This window comes from Acartia tonsa, chromosome 4 (assembly GCF_053477335.1).
Source record: "Acartia tonsa isolate MP-2025a chromosome 4, ASM5347733v1, whole genome shotgun sequence".
Classification (NCBI taxonomy): domain Eukaryota; kingdom Metazoa; phylum Arthropoda; class Copepoda; order Calanoida; family Acartiidae; genus Acartia; species Acartia tonsa.
This window is the reverse complement of record NC_137263.1, coordinates 40,138,727-40,160,330: the sequence shown is the minus strand read 5'-3', so window position 1 is coordinate 40,160,330 and position 21,604 is coordinate 40,138,727. Positions and strand designations below refer to the sequence as shown.

Sequence of the window (21,604 nt, the reverse complement as noted above, 5' to 3'; positions counted from 1 at the left end):
CATCTACACCCCAGAAAAACGTTAATAATTAGAGACCACATTGGGATAATGAATTTTAGCAGAAGCGTGCTGAAGGGTCGTAGGGGGTGTATTAACCACCGAGCAAAAATTTTAGGGCTTGAATACATCTCCTTAGAATACATCCCACTTTACCCCATAAATAATAGGAGGGGTTAGAAAAAAAGTTGTGTTGTTTGTCTGATTGACCATGGATGGTAATAAATCTATTGTTTAAAGGGATATCAAAAGTTGAATTTGTCTTTTTTTTTTGGGGGGGGGGTATGTCAATAGATCAAAATTAATAAGAATAAATTGCACCTGAAAAGTTCCCTCTCTGAGAGGCTGTACCCGTTATCATGGATAATCTTCATCTGCTTCACAATGGTTGACTTGCCGGACTCCCCGGAGCCGAGCAGCAACAGCTTGATCTCTCTGTCCCGCGTCTCGTCGGGGCGCAGCTTATACTCCTCCTGTCACAACTCACATCATAAGCTTCTTAATTTAAAGGGGAGTCACCAGTCCAACATAATAGCCAAGAGATAGATTATATTGAGCCCTGATAGAATTGTCTTAGGAATTTCTCTCCTGTAACAATTGAGTATAATCTAGACAGAGAATTACCTATATATACCAGAAAGTCCTTAGGTCCATTTGAAAATTGTTTTGGATATGGTGAGTTCTAAGACTATAAGGAATAATGTTATGTTAGATTGTAGCTTATCTCAAAGAATGTCCATTTAATTATTGTCAGTCAATATTTATTTTAATGTTTGTTAGTCTGAATAATTGAATTGTTAAGCATCGCTTCTATAATTGTATTATTAATCTTGTTTTACTTATTTTGTTTGCTTATGATTTGCCTTGCAATGTATAGTTTTTTCGTTCATGACAAGCAATACCCTAAATATAAACAAAATTTTGTCAGAAGTCGGTATTAGAATGGTGATCATAGTATTGCATCCATAAGGGATGGCGCAAAGCCATTAGCGAGGTTATTTAGTTTATCTTTTGTTAGTTTAGGTTTATTTTATAGGTTAGGTTAGGATAGTGTATCCCCACGCAGCATAAAGGCCCCTTGCAGGGGATAAGTGATTAGGTTCAGTTTGAGGTTGTCATGCCTTGTATGTAGAATTTCAATTCAATTATTTAAATATTTCTTTTTTAAAGAAATCAAAGAATATTTATTTATCGTATCTTATTATAGACAGTTTTCCGCGGGTAAAAAATTGAAAACTGTTAGATTATTTTTCGAATGCCAATATTAACAAAATAGGAAAATTCTTCATAATAAGAAACGATAACTGATTTTTAGTATGCCTTTATATTTAACTAGCGGCTTCGCCCCTAGCCTGTAGGGACTTTTTCTTAAAACTTCAAGGGAGAATTTTAAAATTTTTGTATATATTTTTTTCGATATTTTCTGTATTTTATAACTTTTTATAATTATTTAAATTGATTTATATTTTTAAAAACATCGAATTTATCTCTTTTTATGTTTCTGAAAATTTCTTTGCCATTAGACTTATTGGGGCTTTGCCCCTACAGGAGAAGGAAGGTTTCACAAACTTTTTGAGTTTGATTAAACAAAGTTTAAAAGAAGAAAATTTAAAAATATAAAAAATTATAAACATGTAAAAAAATGTATATAGACATAAAAATCATTAAAATTAGAAAAAAATAAGACAATTTTTTTTGGGGGGGGGGGGAATTTTCATTTTTGGGGGGGTTGGGGGTGTCTCACCCCTCCAAGAAAATAGATTAAAACCACCACAGTATATACCCTGAAGAGCAGAATCCTATTGGTTCAGTGGTTACCGAGATCTTAAGCTTCAGACAGACGGACGGATGGACAGATGTCATTCTACTTTGTATTATAGATATAGCGGAAATGAATCGGATTCGAGGTTATGCTGGAAACATTATAACAATATATTCATATAAGATTATAATCGAGGTCAAGATAACAAAAAGGAGGTATTAACTAGTTTTCATTTAATTCTAATAAAGATATTTTTGCAATATTTTAAGATTTTTTTTTATTTATAATGACTTTCACCCACACAGAAAATAAATCAATGCAAATAATTAACTTTTTTCATTTTTAATATTGTTTCTATTTTAATTTGTTTTCTCATAATTCATTTTCATGTTTCATGTGGTAACTTTTATAAAAAAAGGATTACAAAACCATTAAGTAATAATTTACTAAATCGTGGATGGAGAAACGGACAAAGCGAGTTATGAGCAGATGTTCAGTTGGCATAAAAAGACTGTCAGACCAAGTAAATTATAGACTGGAAGCTTATTAATAGATTAATAGCGACCGGGAAAATCTCATTTCCACAATAGCGTTACACGGACAGACATACAATTAAATACAGGGCAGCTTCACTCCAAAAATAAAGAGTCTATTTTACAACAACATAATATTACCTGTGATTAATAGTACTACAACTAGAACCCATATTAATCTTTAATTATCTCACTTTAATTAATTTATCACTTCTATTAAAATTATTTGATTTCATTAATATAATAAAATATTTGTTATTTGAATATTAAATGGTTCTCTCCGGATTAAGAACTACTTAAAAACTGTGAATATATTTGTTTTGTTTATATGAAGTGCTAAGTATGAATCCTCTTCAAATTTCTATGGTAACCATAAATCTTCCAACAAAAAAAAGAGAGATTTAACTTAAAGCGAAGGTTTCCTATAATTAGTTTATTTAGGAATATTAAAATTGGGTATGAAGATTCCTTTAACAGTTGGGTACGATTTAGAAATCTTAAAACTCTATAATTATAACCAGTTCCTAGGTCTATTTAGAATATGTTGAATACTTTTTAAACAACAATATTTATATGGTATAGTAAGCAAATTCATCTGACTTTTGAACAACAATGTAAAATGTAATAAGAGAAGCATCTCTACAATCTAGTACCAAATTGAGAATGTCCTAAACTGTATGTTCTTTTGTCCTAACGATATATTTTTGTTCTTCGCTTTTATAAATATTGTCATGCTTGTAATCCTAAGGTTAAAGTAATAAGTTAAGAATATAATTGTTTATCTGATTTTTTTTTACAAATACTGCACCTTAGCCCTTTGGGATAAAATCCTATAATTTTCTTTAAACCTAACCAAAGCTTTCCTTTAGATTAGCAACATTATAACGCCGGATTTGTCCGAGAAACTAATCGTTTACTTTAGGGATACTAATGTAAAAATCCCTATTCATTACAAACAAAACTACCCTTTTTGTAGATTGAAACATTTGAATTTTATTCAATACCAATCATGTGAACAGAATTTTAAAAAATCATCCAATGCTTTGTCAAATTCAAAGTGTCCATAAAAAATCTCTGAAAGTTAAATTCTGTAAAAGACAGTACATCGGTGGGTTGTACTTTTCAAGGAATCTTTATAAATTTCTGTTGTAGGATTTACCTTACATAACAGAAATTTATTGCCCTTCTCTAGACTGCTATGGGCGAAGCAACTAGTAAAATAAATGACTCACATATTTTGTGTCAAAGCTTTTATTGATTTATAGAACAAACTTCCTATTGAATAAACTGAGAGTAAATGTATTTATTTGCTCTCGTTTTTTAATTATGTCCCTTAATAAAGATGTTTGTTAAACTCATTTTTCATTCCTCTTTATTCCTGGTTAAAGAAAATAATCTTTTAAAAATAAATTAAGATTAGTTCATTTGTTTAAGGCCTTTGGACGACGACTTTCGTATGCTTCAGTTTAGGTTTTTCATAACTATAAGTGGTATATAGTCGACAATGAAAATATCTATATTAAAAGTATTAATTGATAAAATATAAACTCCACATATGTTATTTACAGTAAAGAGATTTAATGAGAAAATATAGGTACAAAAATTTGTAATTTAAATGTGGAAGTATAAATACCATATATAGGTACTAGTTGCTTCCCCCCAAGCCGTAAGGGGAGTAAGGGGGAGACCAGGAAAATAGCATAAAACCACACAAAATAATTATTAAGCTTCCCTGAACATTACAACAATTTGGACCAATATTTTCAGAGATCATAAGCTTAAGACAAAAAATGCTTACTACTTTATATTACAGGATAATTAGCTAGATGTCCTGATGTAAAGTTCAATAATTTTCGAAGAGCATAATATTGGTCTAAGACAGGGTTTAGGCTATTTGCAAAGCTTGTAATAAAAATTCCTGAACTTTAGAAAAAATGACCCATAACAATGACTCGTGTTGAATTTGTTGAACTAAGTTGTTAATTGTTTCCAAAAGTTAGAACTGTAAAGAACTGTCTTAGGTATGGTTGACGAATCCTTTAATCTTAATAAAACTTTGCCTAAAAAAATAACAAATTTAATTTTTTATTTAACATTTCGTTAATGCATAAATATGACATTTATAATTTTAAATCACATCAATATATCCAATGGCGTGCACAGGGTCGGGGTTGATTGGGTGTTTAAGATTCTGTGTATGCCCTTGCATATCAAGTTATACATTTTATTAATAGCGGATCTACTCTCCATATTTGTTCGTTGTCTAATTGGAGTCTTAATTGAACGTCATTCAAGCAGTTTTAGAAAAAAAATTCAAAAAAATTCAAACCCTGCAGGGGGCCCTAACCCTGTGGGGTCTTATCTCTACGGACTTTTTGCATGTATTATACATTTCACCCAAAAAAATTGTTAATATTGTATTTCAGTTTCAACAATATTTCAAAAATACTTTATCTTTTATTTGAAGTTTGGCTACTATTAAACTTAAACGTCCTTGTTTACATTCAAGTTTATTTAAAGGTGCTAAGATTATTTTATAAAACTTTCAGCATATTTATAGGTATAGACATATTTTTCTAATTTTGTATACAATAAGGTATAGGAAAGTATAAAGAGTAGCTACGTATACAAGATGATAATATGTTAAATGTCATACATTAATATAATTATATATATAATATGTAGGGCAGTTATGTAAGGGTCAGGTTACGTATGTGTGGAAATTTAATTATTTATCCGGTTCACATCATGCAAAATTTATATTTTAAATTTCTATAAAAGCAAAGTTTGAAAGATTTTAAGTAGTAAATTTGTCATAAATTTAAGCAAAGAGCGAACTATTCAACTATTTTCGTTCCTAAAATTTTCACAAGAATTTTGACAATTTTTAAATTTTACGATTACAATGCAACCCATGGCGTTATTTTAGAAATTGGGTAGTTCTAGACGCTCCAGAAAGTTTAGCGATTCCCACGAAGATAAGGTTTCAAATTTTCAAATTATTTCAACGTTTTCATATTTTTTCAATGCTTTTCAATGTTTTCAAAAGCACTGAGAAAAAAAGTCTTCGAGCTGAAAAAACATTAAAAAAATCCTCCATTGAAATTATCCAATAATGTTAATGCTATTCTTTCTAGTGCTCCGTGTAAAGATTCAAAAGTGAAAACTAATGGCAAACTATAAATTTTTCCTTTATAGATTATGAAACTTTAAGGAACATTATCATATGTAGCTTGAATAACATTTAAATATTTAGGTGTACCTATACAATAAGTATGCATAATTCTATCACCACTTGGGTTAGCTATACATTATATTAATTGGTAACCCTAAATAATAATGTAATTCGTGTTTTTCTATGTAGGATATTATTTCCTCGATAAAAAATGACGTCATACTACACTTGACCAATGACAGGCCAGTGTACATGTTAATTGACCAATGATAGGCTAGTATGACGACATTATTTATAGACACTATGAAAAGCTTCATAAAAAAGAGAAATTTTCTGATATGATATGATATATAAAATGTGCCTGAAATTGAACAGAGAACATATTTTCAGGTTAGATTTAGAAAAATCTAAATTTATTTTGTTGCGGACAGTCCTTTTCAATGCCAGAGTGCTACGTATAAGCTAGAATAGTCAATACTTAAATCACAGCACACATAAAGGCTAATTTTAATCATGTTTTTTTTTCTTAGCAAGACTCTTTAACCCTTACCAGTCGAGCCCCTTGCGGTACCTTAATCGGTCGGGGGGGGGGCGTTCAACGCCCCCCCCCCTATTATCTCAGTTCCTGACATTTTTGTGCAAGTCCCCTGTTTGATAAAGAATTTCCGATCTTAAAGGACGCCTGCAAGAAATACCACGCTTTAACTGCTGAAAGACTGCCACAAGTAGACCCAATACCCAAAATTTAAAGCCTTCAGCTTCAATAACAAAAAAGTTCTAGACATTTCAAAATAACATTTTATGTACAATGAAAATTTGAAAGATTTCCAATGCTCATAAAAGAAAAAACAATATTAAATTACGTCGCCTAGACATAAAATTATAACCTTATCTTTGTTAGAAACTTAGATTACCTGTAACTGATTACATTTTTATAATAAAAACACCACATTTCATAGTCAAAATCTATGAAAAAAATTCGATTTAAATTGCATTTTTAAACGAAAATCATAGGGGAAACAAAGGGGTAAACTAATACAAGCTCAGCTGTGATTGGTTGCTTAGCTGATTCAGCCTTCTGATTGGCTACAGTACACTCGGTACAACGCAAGTTAAACTTAATTTTTTTTAATGATTTTGACTATAAAAATGGTTATTTTTATTGTAAAAATATAATTAGTTACTGGCAATCTAAATTTATGACAAAAATAAGCTTATAATTTTGTTTCTAGACCACGTAGTTTAATTTTAAAATTTCTAACATTAGCATTAAATTTTTTTTGGTTGAGTACGAGACGCCAAGAAGGAAGGTGTTCCGTACACCTCTCCTGTCTTTGCGCAGTCTCGTACAAACTGGTTTATACCCTGTTGGATCACCGACACGCATTTTATAGGCGGACACCGTCGTGTTAGGTTGTACAAATTATTTGTGTGTGTGTGTGTGTGATAATATTTATAGTTATCTCTTTATAAAGTTTTGTCGCTTAAGTTTTCTTCATAATTCAAACAATTCTTCTCGTCTTTATTTCTCTTTTACTGAATTTATTTTGTCCGCAGGTGGTTTTTGTACGGAATTTGTTTTGTATGGAGTTATGAAACAATTCCTTAACTTATATTTGTTTTTGATTGATCCAACATGTAAATAAGGTGTCATCGTGATTTTTATAAAATTAAATGTTTTTCCTCTAACCCAAAATTTACATTTTTAATCCCCCCCCCCCCCCCTCCATATTTCAAGTTGAATAACCAGCTACGAAATGTAATTTTTATTCGATACCCACGTGTATGCGTCACCTTATACTAATGTTATTAGGTTTTTACTGGATTTTCTTACTCGAATGCTTAAAGTTTTGAATGATTTTTTAATAGTCTATGCTGACTAACAGCTGTATTTAAATAATGAGTATTAGTGGATTACCACGTGCAAAGTAAATAGTTATCATGGACGGATTTTATTAAATATTGGTATAATTTTTCATTTATTTGCTAAGTTTTCATTAAATACTTTTTTTCTAAGTTACTTAATTTAAAACAATTAATATAATATTACTGGTATAAATTGAGACTACATATTTTCTTACTATTCAGTGGTGCTACAAATAATGCTAAAGTTAAAGTTTGCGACGGTAAATTTGTGAAAGTATGTGTTGTTTTAAACTCTTACATTAAAAGTTAACATATTTGTCATACTCTTGTGCTGTTAAGAATAATTATTATCTTATATCATGTCATTAATGTGTGTTATCTACAAGAGTGAGAAATTTCTTGATTATTTTTTATGGCTTGTACATAAATTATTATACCTTCAGATGAGTTAGTTCTAAACAAAGAATACACATTATTTTATATAAATTAGGTTATTTTATTTTTGTTGTTAATTTGTAGCACTACGATTGTGTATGTGTGTGTTTTGGTGTTTTCTTTTCTTTAAATCTAAAAAGTTAGGTTTCGAACTTTAGATACATTGATTCGATTATAGTTATGGACCACCATTTGTTAAATAAAATGCACATCTTATAAGTATAAAAATGAAACTTTACCTATTTTGATATGTTCAGGAAACATCCTTAACTTACTTTAATTATAGGCCTTAAATTGAAATTTGTAATCTTATGTTTAACTACGAATTTTCTTTTTTATTAGCCTTTGTTTTAAATTGGCCTTTAATTCACTTTAGGAAGGGCATTCATACTTTTTAACGTAATCGTTTTAGTTTTAAAAATGTAGGTATTTAAATTAGAACTCTATTTTTTACTTTGTACTGTCGGTAAAAAGTGAATTACCAATTACTGGTAATTGTTTTACAAATCACTGATAAACTACAATTCAAGGTAGATCTGGAATGTAAAACAAAATGTCATCAATATTTGGTCACTTAGGCCTTTCATTCTCTTTCATTTTTTGTTTCATTAGTCTCTTTAGACTATAAAATCGGCCAATAGGCCTAAAGAAAGGACTGATTTTTGGCAAATTTGATATTTAATGTGACTGGTAATTATTTAATGTTATGATATATTTTAAAAATGAATTGTAATTTTTGGACACTTTTAAGTCTTCAAATAAAGTTTGCTTTTCGGTATTTTTGTTACTATGATTTGAAAACTTTAGAGTGTCCTTTATTATTATTTACAACTTTACCAAAATAATGCCAAGAAGATTGAAGATTCCTGAAATCAAGATTTGCTGGAAATAGTATTTAGAAGAAAACCGTCGAGTGAATCATGTTCTTATTTGATATACCTATTAGATCTATTGCTATTATTACATTTTTCTATGCAATATTTGTTTATTCTTCTTGAGAATAGCTCTGTACTTTTTTGTTACACTTGATAATTTTTGACTTCTCCTTATTCTTATTTTATAAGATATCATTGTAATTATTGCTGTTATTGGATTATTTGTATGTTCTTTTTATTTTTTCAGGCGAAGTTATACCAGTTATACCATTATTATTACCTTGTTAAAACGTCATTCTTAAAAATATTGTTAAAATATATATTTTGTATGCATAAAACTTTAAAAAAACCAATAAATAATTAAACCTTAAAAAAAAAAAAAAAAAATTTTTCAAAATTTCATGGTACATAAAATGTCATTTTAAAATGCCTAGAACTTTTTTGTTATAGAAGCTGAAGGCTTCAAATTTGGGGTATTGGGTCTACTTGTGGCAGTCTTACAGCAGTTAAAGCGTGGTATTTCTTGCAGGCTTCCTTTAAGTAAATCAAAGTCAATTTTCGCTTCCTTCACCCTTTTGTTTAACATCCTTTGTTTTAGGTCCTTTTTTACTTAAAAATTTCAAACGGCTGTAATTTTCTTATTTTTAAAGCTAGAAGAAAATTTTTTTTTTGTAGAAAATGTTTTTTTTTATTTTATTTTATAAGTATCAAAATATAAATTTCAGCGGCCGCAGCTGTACTTGGCAGTTTCCAGCCGCCGCAGTTGGCGGTCGGCGGGAAAACGGCGGCGGATCTTTATAAAATTTTAATACATTATGTAGACATGTTAGAAACGATTAAGTTTAAAATTTGAAGTATCTAAGCCAAAAATTGGGGCCAGAGGAGCATTTTAAAGATTCTGGAAACCTGGAGGATCAGGACCTGCAGGATCATACCTGGAACCTGAAATTGACTTGAACACCTGTATTTAATATAAGGATGTACTACTAGAGAATATTTTAGTATTTTGGTAAGATAAAATGCTTTGTTTAAGTCAAAAAAATATTTGTGTTCCTTACCTGGATGGCCCTGCCAGGTTTGCTGGCATCCTGTTCCCGCCAGGATGGAGATGTTCAAAAAATTCCAACTCTCAGTTATGTGTCATATCCATACTTAAAAAGTCACGCAGTTTGGGCTCTTTATCTTTCACACACAAAAAATAAGATAGAAAAAAAAACCGACCTTTAAGGGTTAAATAATCGATTCTTGCCACAATTTTACCGAGAGCTGTACCACACTCGATTATGTATATTAAATTTTTTGTATTTGAAAATATGAAGAACATAATATTTTAGTATAGTGTATATTAATTTATTAGTATAGTGTATATTAATTTATTTGTATAGTATATTAATTCGTTGTATGAAATATCTATTCTTATTCTATTGGTAAATGTATTAAAAAGCTCATAATATCAAAATGTAAAAATGGGGATGTTCAAATTAATTTGTCTATAAAAATTGGGAAAACTGTAGAGAATAATATGTGTATATATATATTATATACTTATCTACTCGGTTCATAGTAATTTAGTTTTAAAGTCTAAAAGAACAATTGACATATTTAAATGAAACGTATAGCCGTTCCTGTTGAATTGTTGTCAGCCAAATTACTATGTAGCGAGTTGATAACCACTTCATTTTACTGCCATCAACTGTTTTATTTTATTTTTCAATGCTTTTCATGTTACTAAAATTTTGATCATTTTCAAATGTCGTCTATTTTTTAATAATTATTAAAAAAAAATAATCTAAAGATATTTTTCAATGTTTACACAGGTAAGAACCGCAGCGGCCACGCTGGATCTGCGGGTATCCATGGCGGTCACCATCTGCCATTTGTTCATCCGCGCATCATACCTCTAAATAAAAGAGTTAAGGTAAACTTAAAAATGGAGGAAGGTTTATCTCCCTTCACTTTTTACAGTTTTCTATCGTTAACTCCGTTTTGACGGAAAATAACGGTGTCAAGGCGATATTTCTGATTTTTTGTTCTGTTCATTTTTGTTTTTCCAACAATAGGTACATAGAATGGCCACACAAAGGAATAATGATTAATGATTTTCAGTAACCCCCACCCCCCCACCCCCCCCCCCCACCCCTCTGAATTGTCTTTTAACATTTCGATAAAGATTTTGCGTACGGACAAAAACAATTATAGAAAAGCAACTCTACTCAACAATATATGACGAACCTCAACAGTATTGAGACTAGAGGAGCCATCATTACCGCCCACAGAGTACAGGTATCCGTCCATCTGGCAGAGTTCGTGGGTTGACCGGCGGCTGTGCATAGTAGCTATAGGCTCCCAACAGTTACGGCGCGGGTTAAATCGTTCTCCACTAGCTAAAATTAAATCATCATTTTAAAAATGTCAAAAAATGTATAAGTTTAGAGGTTCATTAAAGTTTATCATTAACATTATATCATTATCTAATCAAAACATCTCGTAAAAATGCAAGGCTCGTGTACGTAGGTTAATCGCTCAGAAGAGATATTTGTTTACACAAAATTTTATTATTGTTCTTGTTTCTGATAATTCTCAAAAAGAAATACTTAAGAGCTCTTATTGAATATTATATAAAACGTATAAATGTTATTAATATATTAAGGGTTTTTCAATTGAGATTTTCTGAATACAAAAATAATAATGTGTTAATGTTATTGTTTCGTAAGAATTTTAAACTGTAGGCGTACATCGTTTAATTGAACTAAACATGTTGCTCTTTAATTGAACTAAACATGTTGCTCTTTAATTGAACTAAACATGTTGCTCTTTAATTGAACTAAACATGTTGCTCTTTAATTGAACTAAACATGCTGATCTTTAATCATCCATAGATAAAAGTTAAAGTAACAGACAACAAACCCTTTGATTGTACGACCCTTGTCTCGAAGTTCTAATTGCCCCTTCTGTAGTTTTAATACAAGTACCCAACGTTTTTGAGGCAATGAATAAAATAAAATAGTTTTATAACTTTGGGTACCAGTATAATTTTTAATCTAATCCCCACCCTCCCTAATATGATTCTCCTGAAATTAGACAAAATAAGCCTGCAGTGGTTTAAATATCCAGATCCGATAATAAATCCAGGTATAATATATTTCACACACACAAGGTTTTCAAAAAGGTTTCCCTTAAACTGGAGGAGTAGGAAATTTTAAGAATTTATTTGATTTAAGCACTTTATAATACTACTAGCGGCTTCGCCCCTAGCCTCAAGAGGTTTGATCAAACCAATTTTTCGTAATTTAGATTTTCAAAAATAAATCTAAAAAAAAATTCTTTGGGGGGGAGAAATTTTTTTTTATGGGGGGGGGGTTCGGTTCAGCGGTTAGCGATATCCTTCGCTACAAACAAACAAACAGACACACAGACAAACAAACAGACAGACATCGTTCTACTTTGTATTATAGATGTAAAAACTATTACAGTATGGCTTCGAAACCGATAAATGTTCGCTTGTTTATAAATGGTTCTCAGCCAGACTGAAAAAGCATGTACAGCATCGTATTACATACAATATTCCACGAATGATAAATAAAAATCATAAAATTAATACCAGCTTTGTTTGCCCGGGACTTCGGTCCCTCAGGTTTTAATAATATAATTCTTCATTTTAAAATCCACGGAAAACTGACTATTATACGATGCGATATTATTATTAAATATTATTTATGATAGCTTTATGAGAGCTATTGAAGTTCAAGTTGAAACTTAGCTGAAAGAACTTTATTTTATAATATTTAATTAAAATTGACTGCAAAATATTTATGCAAACTAAAAAATATTTAATACTTCATCTGCTCCTCTGATAATAAATCCTAGTGTATATCGTGATAAAGATATGGGAGGGAGGAATTCTAATAAATCTATTCATATTTCAAATCTTGAGAATGCAGCAGGCTGACAAAATATTTGTATCAGCACAGCTTCTACATAATTAGAGAATGTTTGTATGTAAGTCCATTCGAAAGACGGTTACTCAGATACTGTTATCGTAAAAAAAAGACATACACCTTGCAGTTGTAACATTACAGTACCTATCTAAAAAGCAATATATTAAAGGTCCTAAAGAATAATAATTTTAGGCATCATTGTTTATAGAATTCCTTGTTTTAATTTTTACATTATTTCCACACAAAGAATTAGATGAATCCAAACCCAATAGAATTAGAATAGAAAGGATATATTTGTAAGAAGCATAGCATTTATAAAACTTTTTTTGGGTATAGTCCTTTCCATGACATCGCTCCATATGGGGCGATGATTTTCTATAGCTCCTTCAAGGAGCTATAGCATAGCCTCTTATCATATGGAGCGATGTGATAGCCCCTTTTAAGGAGCGTTCATATCGCCCCTTATGATAAGAGGCTATGCTATAGCTCCTTCATGGCCTCTTAATAGCTCCTTTAAAGGGGCGTTCATATCGCCTCTTATGATAAGAGGCTATGCTATAGCCCCATGATGGCTCCTTTATAGCCTCTCCATCGCCCCTCCGTAGTCCCTTACCTTAATTTATATAACAACCCACTTGATGGCCCCTACATCGCTCCTCCATCGCCCCTTCTCCAAATTTATATTACATTGTACTTTGATGGCCCCTACATCGCTCCTACATCGCCCCTTCATCGCTCCTACATCGCTCCTTCATCGCTCCTTCTCCAAATTTATATTAAATTGTACTGTGATGGCCCCTACATCGCTCCTACATCGCTCCTTCTCCAAATTTATATTAAATTGTACTGTGATGGCCCCTACATCGCTCCTACATCGCTCCTTCATCGCTCCTACATCGCCCCTTCATCGCTCCTTCTCCAAATTTATATTACATTGCAACTTGATGGCCCCTACATCGCTGCTACATCGCTCCTTCATCGCTCCTACATCGCCCCTCCATCGCTCCTACATCGCTCCTTCTCCAAATTTATATTAAATTGTACTGTGATGGCCCCTACATCGCTCCTACATCGCTCCTTCATCGCTCCTACATCGCCCCTTCATCGCTCCTTCTCCAAATTTATATTACATTGTACTTTGATGGCCCCTACATCGCCCCTCCATTGCCCCTCCATCGCTCCTACATCGCCCCTCCATTGCTCCTTCATCGCTCCTTCTCCAAATTTATATTACATTGTACTTTGATGGCTCCTACATCGCCCCTCCATCGCTCCTACATCGCCCCTCCATCGCTCCTACATCGCTCCTTCTCCAAATTTATATTAAATTGTACTGTGATGGCCCCTACATCGCTCCTACATCACTCCTACATCGCTCCTACATCGCTCCTTCATCGCTCCTACATCACCCCTTCATCGCTCCTTCTCCAAATTTATATTACATTGTACTTTGATGGCCCCTACATCGCCCCTCCATCGCTCCTACATCGCTCCTTCATCGCTCCTTCTCCAAATTTATATTAAATTGTACTGTGATGGCCCCTACATCGCTCCTACATCGCTCCTTCATTGCTCCTACATCGCCCCTTCATCGCTCCTTCTCCAAATTTATATTACATTGCAACTTGATGGCCCCTACATCGCTCCTACATAGCTCCTCCATCGCTCCTCCATCGCTCCTTCATCGCTCCTACATCGCCCCTTCATCGCTCCTTCTCCAAATTTATATTACATTGCAACTTGATGGCCCCTACATCGCTCCTCCATCGCCCCTTAATAGCCCCTTACCTTAATTTATATAACAAAGCTCCTATATGGCCTCTCTATCGCCCCTTAATAGCCACTTAATTTAATTATATAACATTGCCCCTACATAGCCTCTCCATCGCCCCTTAATAGCCCCTTACCTAAATTTATATAACAAAGCTCCTATATAGCCTCTCCATCGCCCCTTAATAGCCCCTTACCTTAATTATGTAACATAGCCCCTACATAGCCTCTCAATCGCCCCTTAATAGCCTCTTACCTTAATTTATATAACATAGCCCCTACATAGCCTCTCCATCGCCCCTTAATAGCCCCTTACCTTAATTTATATAACATAGCCCTACATAGCCTCTCCATCGCCCCTTAATAGCCCCTTACCTTAATTTATATAGCATAGCCCCTACATAGCCTCTCCATCGCCCCTTAATAGCCTCTTACCTTAATTATGTAACATAGCCCCTACATAGCCTCTCCATCGCCCCTTAATATCCCCTTACCTTAATTATATAACATAGCTCCTACATAGCCTCCCCATCGCCCCTTAATAGCCCCTTACCCGATTTTATATAACATAGCCCCTAAATAGCCTCTCCATCGCCCCTTAATAGCCCCTTACCTTAATTTATATAACATAGCCCCTACATAGCCTCTCCATCGCCCCTTAATAGTCCTTTACCTTAATTTATATAAAATAGCCCCTATATAGCCTCTCCATCGCCCCTTAATAGCCAATTTATATAACATAGCCGCTACATAGCCTCTCCATCGCCCCTTAATAGCTCCTTACCTTAATTTATATAACATAGCCTCTCCATCGCCCCTTAAAGTGATTGCGAATTTGATTTTTCAAAATGCATTTTCGTTTACCTTTTCGTATTTTTAAAGTAATTTTCAAAGTATAATGCCTTAAAAGTTCAACTAAGTTAGAAAAAAATCAGTTTAAAATGCCAAGAGTATTTCAACATGAAAATAATGTTAAAACTTGAGCATCAATTAAACTAAGAGAAAATAAGTCATTTCTTTGCTTGCAGATAAAAACAAAAAAAATGATACTTAGAAAATATTTTTGTAATATATCTTTATTAATATTTGTCCTCGAACTTTCTTTAAAATGTAATGAAAAAGTTTGGTTTATTTTTAAAAATCATTAACCAAATAACGCTGTGTTTATGCAGATATAGTGACAAAAGAAAAATTGTTTAAATCTCTAGAATCAATAACATTTAAGAATTAAATTGTTTAAAAACCAATGATCTATTATATTTGCTATACATTTACAGCAAAAAGTTGAGTCATTTTAATAAAATATTTTCATAAAAATGAGCATTCTTTTGTTCTCCCGATCATCGGAAACAAACCAAATTTTCTCAACAAAATTTACTATATTTAACCCCTAGATATCCAAAACATATCTTTTTTATTTAAATTTTTGTAAAGCCTAAAATTCTTATCTTTATAATTATAATAAATGTTTTTCACGTGTTTTTGACAAAACATTAATTTTAAAAGAAAAGGTTATATAAAATGAAAATTCAGGGCCCAAGGTCTATTTACATTTTATGGTTTGTTATTGTTTTCATTTGTACTGTGAATTCTGATAAAACACGCGTGAAAGATTACAGTTACATATAATGATATTTTTAAAATGATGCAACATTTATAGAATAATAATAATATATATCTACTATTCCCTTCCTTCGTTATCATTTTTATTTAAATTAGTCTTTTTTATCTTTTTATTTAACTCTTTCTATCATTTATGTATTTATGATATAGAAAGATCATAACACATAATGTATTCTTTTACCTTGGAATCTAAGTACACTTTTTATTTAACACTGTAGTAGTAACAAGAAAATAGCCTAAAATAACCACAGGACCAGTAGGTATATTCCTTGAAGAGTGGAATCCGATCGGTTCAATGGTTACCGAGATCTTAAGGGACAGATGGCCGGACAGACAAACGGACCAGACATCATTCTACTTTGTATTATAGATAAAAAGATTGTATGCAATGTATTCCTTTACCACGGCTTCTAAGTACACTTCTTATGATATATAAATAACGGGAGAATGTATTCTATAACCCTAAGTACACTTTTATAAGAAAATATTAATACCAATTACGTCAAACGAGATATTTGTGGGGGAAAGTGAGTGTAAAACTTTAAAGTGATCGCGAATTTAATTTTTAAGAATGCATTTTCGTTTACCTTTTCGTATTTTTAAAGTAATTTTCAAAGTATAATGCCTTAAAAGTTTAACTAAGTTAGAAAAAAATCAGTTTAAAATGCCAAGAGTATTTCCACATGAAAATAATGTTAAAATTTGAGAATCAATTAAACTAAGAGAAAATTAGCCATTTCTTCGCTTGCAGATAAAAACAAAAAAAATGATACTTAGAAAATATTTTTGTAATATATCTTTATTAATATTTGTCTTCGAACTTTCTTTAAAATGTAATGAAAAAGTCTGGTTTATTTAATAAAATCATTAACCAAATACCGCTGTGTTTATGCAGATATAGTGACAAAAGAAAAATTGTTTAAATCTCTAGAATCAATAACATTTAAGAATTAAATTGTTTAAAAACCAATGATCTATTATATTTGCTATACATTTACAGCAAAAAGTTCATTCATTTTAATAAAATATTTTCATTAAAATGAGCATTCTTTTGTTCTCCCGATCATCGGAAACAAACCAAATTTTCCCAACAAATTTTACTATATTTAATCCCAAGATATCCAAAATATATTTTTTTAATTTAAATTTTTGTAAAACCTAAAATTTATATCTTTATAATTCTAATAAATGTTTTTCACTTGTTTTTGACAAAACTTTAATTTTAAAAGAAAATTGAGGTATAAAATGAAAATCCAGGGCCCAAGGACTTTATTTACATTATAAACCATATGGGCGTTTGTTATTGTTTGTATTTGTTCAATCTGATTTCACACGCGTCAGCAATAGGTTGAAAATTTGTGTAAAAACATTTCAAGGCTTACTAGCTTAAGTTTTAAAATAAAATTGCTTAAAACTGTCCCTGGGCCTGTGTTAAACTTCCCTTCAAAGGAGAACTTAAAATAGGTTTAATAAAAATGTATAAGCTTTCGACAAAAAAACTTATTCTTATTTAGTAGGATTGTTATAATATAAAATGATGGTTGTATGCAATGTATTCTTTTACCACGGCTTCTAAGTAAACTTTTTATGATACTCTGTATAAATAACGGGAGAATGTATTCTATAACCCTAAGTACACTTTTATAAGAAAATGCTGAAACCAATTACGTCAAAACGAGATATTTGTGGGGGAGAGTGCGTGTAAAGGGATGACACATAAAACTTTAAATAAACATTCAATATTTAACAAAACTACAATTTGATTTTAGAAACAAAATGAAAATGTACGACGTTTTAGCCAAGAATGTGAATCCCTTTTGAGGTACATTTTTGTTGATTAATCATATCAAATTAATTAACTATTTACGTTGCGCATCTGACATAGCAGCAGTGGGAACTATTTTTAATGTCTTTAGTTATTTCGCAGTGTCGGACCGAGATTTGAACCTATTACCTTCTCAACGACGAGCAGTTGCGCTACATGTTGAGCCACGGTTGCGGGTTATTTACGTCAAACATGTTTAAAATGAATTGACAAAACCTCTTATTTAGTGGCGTGCACAGGCTTTTTTTTAGGTTCTGAGCTTATTTTTAGAGATATTGAGATGATTTTTTTCAGAAAACTTTTTTAACATAACCAAACTAAGTAATAATTACAAATTTCATTTTGGGACTTTCCTTCTAGTGACTAGTGGAGCAAAAGACCCCCAAACACTAAAACTTTGAGTTTTGAGCTTATATTTAAATATATCAACCTGTTTTTTTAAATAAACTTTTCCAACATAACCGTACTAAGTAATCATTACAAATTTCATTTTGGGACTTTCCTTCTAGGGGCTAGTGGAGCAAATACCCCCAAACACTAAAAATTTAGGTTCTGAGCTTATTTTTAGAGATATTTTCTTCAGAAACCTTTTTAAAAATAACCAAACTAAGTAATCATTACAGATTTCATCTCAATATCTCTAAAAATAAGCTCAGAAACTAAATTTTTAGTGTTTGGGGGAGTCTTTTGCCCCACTAGCCCCTAGAGGAAAGTCCCAAAATTCAATTTTCAGACCATTGTCAAGGAGGGGAGGTGTATCCGTCCACCTTAGTTTTTTCAGGGAGTGTATCCATCCAACTTTATTTAAAATCGGCCCAAAATTGACATTTATGTTGTTTTCAAACTATATAAATAATATTATTTTTTTTGTTTAGATGATGTCGTTGACTGTGATTTCATAAAACAAACAGAAGCTTATTATTCAAAATCTAGAAGAAATAAAAACACAGTGAGAAGTTGGAAGTGTCACTTTTTGAAAAACAAACTTTTACACTTACATTTCTTAGTTTCAAGTAGCAATTGCATGCCTATGCTTTCGGGAAATTTTGAATTTTATTAAATCATTAAATTCATTTATGAACGAGAGCAATTAATTTTAAGCACATTTCTTTTTCAGTTAAATATACTAGGTTTCTTTTCAATATAGGTAAAAGAGGGGGGGGGGATGTGGTGACTCATACCATGACCGCCGCCGTTTTTTTAAAGATACCAAAAAAAATGATCCCTAACAAAAAAAATTTGGCGAGTTTCGCGCGCAATTTCCCTACTAAATATTTCATAATTAGCTAGGTACCTTTATATAATTATTAAATTACTCCCCAAAAAAAATTTTAACCCGGGGGTAAGTTTTTTTTTGTAGGGGGGGTTGAAAATATTTACCCCTGCCATCAGATTTCAGCGGGGGATAATTACCCCCCTCCCCAAGAAAATTTTACCACCGTGGTAAAAATTTTGGGGGGGGGGGTAAATAAATTTTGCGGAACGCTCCGCGCACAATTAATTCCCCCCCCCCCAAACCAAATTACCCTCCTTACAAAATATTTACCACCCCAAAATAAAAAAGCTTGGACGCCCCTGCAAATATCTCTAAAACTAAGGGAGTAGCACCCAAAATAAATAACTGGTATGTCGTGGCATGAGTAACCACATCCCCCCCCCCCCCCCCCTTTAACAAAACAAGGATGACAACATATATAAAAGCGAAGCTCAAAAATAAACGTTAACATTAATATGTCAGTTTCAGTACTTAAAGAGCAAGTTATTAATTGTATGTATAGAACATACTTACATTTTTATGACGCTGTACCTTGTTGTCATGGGAATTGTTAATCCAAAAATCAGAAAATAATTATTTAAATTAATAAGCTTTTTTGTTTGTAGCAAATAATCTTGGTCCTTTTTACAATAAAGCTTTTTATAGGGCTCGGGATGGTTTTTGGCTATTTTATTATTGTAAAAAGTCTGGATATGGTTTATGGCATTAGACTATTTTTTGGCCCACAAACATATATTGTTGCCAAAAAAAATGTTCCCAAAATTACATATTTTTATTGGACATATTATGTTTCTGGTAAGGATAATCTGAATCATACCTTACAGTTAAAGGAATCATCATGGCAATTCTCAATCAATAAGACAATTATTACATGCCTAAATGAACTATAAGATGCTAAGAGCTATCCATTACAAAAAGCTTCGTTATTGAAAATTTTAAAAAAAGTTTACACTAAAGATGATTTAATTCTTTGATTTTAACTTTTGTGATTTATTTGTTATAGATGTATTATGTACTTATATTGGTTGATATTTTGCAGAGATTTATGTATACATATTGAACTAAGCAAAACTAACTATATCATCATTTTTTACTTTGTTAAGCCTATATGTTATTAACTAGCGGCTACGCCCCCTAGAGGCTTCTAGTGGCATTTTAGATGTTTTTGTTTGTTAAAGTCTCTATGTTACCTCTTTATTCTTAAGTCTCCCATGTTTGCTATTTTTTTTATTAATGTTGTAATTCGTGTCATTCTATCTATTTAAAACATTAATGCAATGTTAAATGGCTTTCATCATATTTTTTTGTTCTATTTTTATCGTAGTTTTTTAAATCTAATTTTTATCTCCAGAAACAATATCAGTACTTATATATAAATAAGTTTTAAAACACTTTACAGTAAAAACTAATTTCTCAAAATTTCTATGGATTTGATCTTACTTTTAATTTCACCTGAAAATATCATTGAATGACTCCTTTAGATTTTGTAAACCCTAAGCTTTTGTAATTGATTATGTTTGTATTTTTAGTGAAGATTAAAATTCCTTTTATATACATATATGTATATTGCGTTTTTGTGTTTTGATCAATAAAATACTTAATTTGGAAAAGATTTTCTTGGTCTATACTTTCTATACGTCAAGTTTAATATGTTGGATTAAACCTATCCAACTTCTAACTTATTAGACGTTAATAATAAGGATGAAAATGTCCATAAGCAGCATAGGAAAACAAGGCCGGATGAACATCCATAAAAGTGAAGCTCTAAAAATCACAAGGAAGGAAAAACGAACAATAACTCTGTAAGAACTTTCTAAACAGAACATCAATTGCTAAGACTAAACAAAATATTTCCTAAAGGAGGAATTCCGTAAAGGTGTGTGTTTTAGAACATTAAAATAGGAGTAGAACTCTAAAATTTGGCATTGTAGTTGCTATAATGCGGTTTAAAGTGGATTTAAAAAAAAACGGCGGTGAAATCACTACTCCTGCCGAAAACTGCAAAAAAAATTCCGCATTTCTCGCCAAATTAGACAATTTTGAATCATTTGTGACAAACTTTTATTTGATAGAGTTGGGACATGTTTCTAAAATTAAAATCAAAGAAATCACAAGTGTCCAGAGCAAATAAAAGGTCAGCTATTTTAGAAAATAATAAGATTGTCTTAAAGAGAGGGGTAGGTGTCTGGTAAAATCCTTTAAGGTTATGTGTTATAAGTTAAAAACAGTAGTAGAACGATAAAAATGTATGTTAACTTAAAAAAAAAAAAATTGTCTATAGTTCTCTTTAAAAAGAAATACACATACTTTGTGAATATTATTGTTCTACTACTATTTTGAAGTCTTAAAACACACACCTTTACGGATTCTACCAGAAACCTACCCCTCTCGTATTCAAATTTGGGTAATTTAGCAAGAAAAAGGAAACAAAAATTTTGTAGGGCATACTGTTTTTTTTGCCGCCAGCAAAGGTTTTGCCGCCATTTCTTTACAGTTTTATATAGTACCATATTAGAGCAACTGTCATAA

General features: G+C 31.5%; 1 protein-coding gene across 1 annotated transcript in view; it reads right to left on the bottom strand.

Annotated features, from left to right (window-relative positions):
* Positions 1–9,997: 9,997 nt before the first annotated feature.
* LOC145317189 (kelch-like protein 17) overlaps positions 9,998–21,604 on the bottom strand; it is a 91,788-nt gene continuing 80,181 nt past the window's right edge. The window contains exons 18-19 of the mRNA XM_080158143.1: positions 10,876–11,027; positions 9,998–10,543 (exon numbers count right to left, since the gene is read on the bottom strand). Of these exons, the coding sequence (XP_080014269.1) occupies positions 10,433–10,543; positions 10,876–11,027 (263 nt within the window). The 3' untranslated portion in view covers positions 9,998–10,432. The remainder of the gene's footprint in view (positions 10,544–10,875; positions 11,028–21,604) is intronic.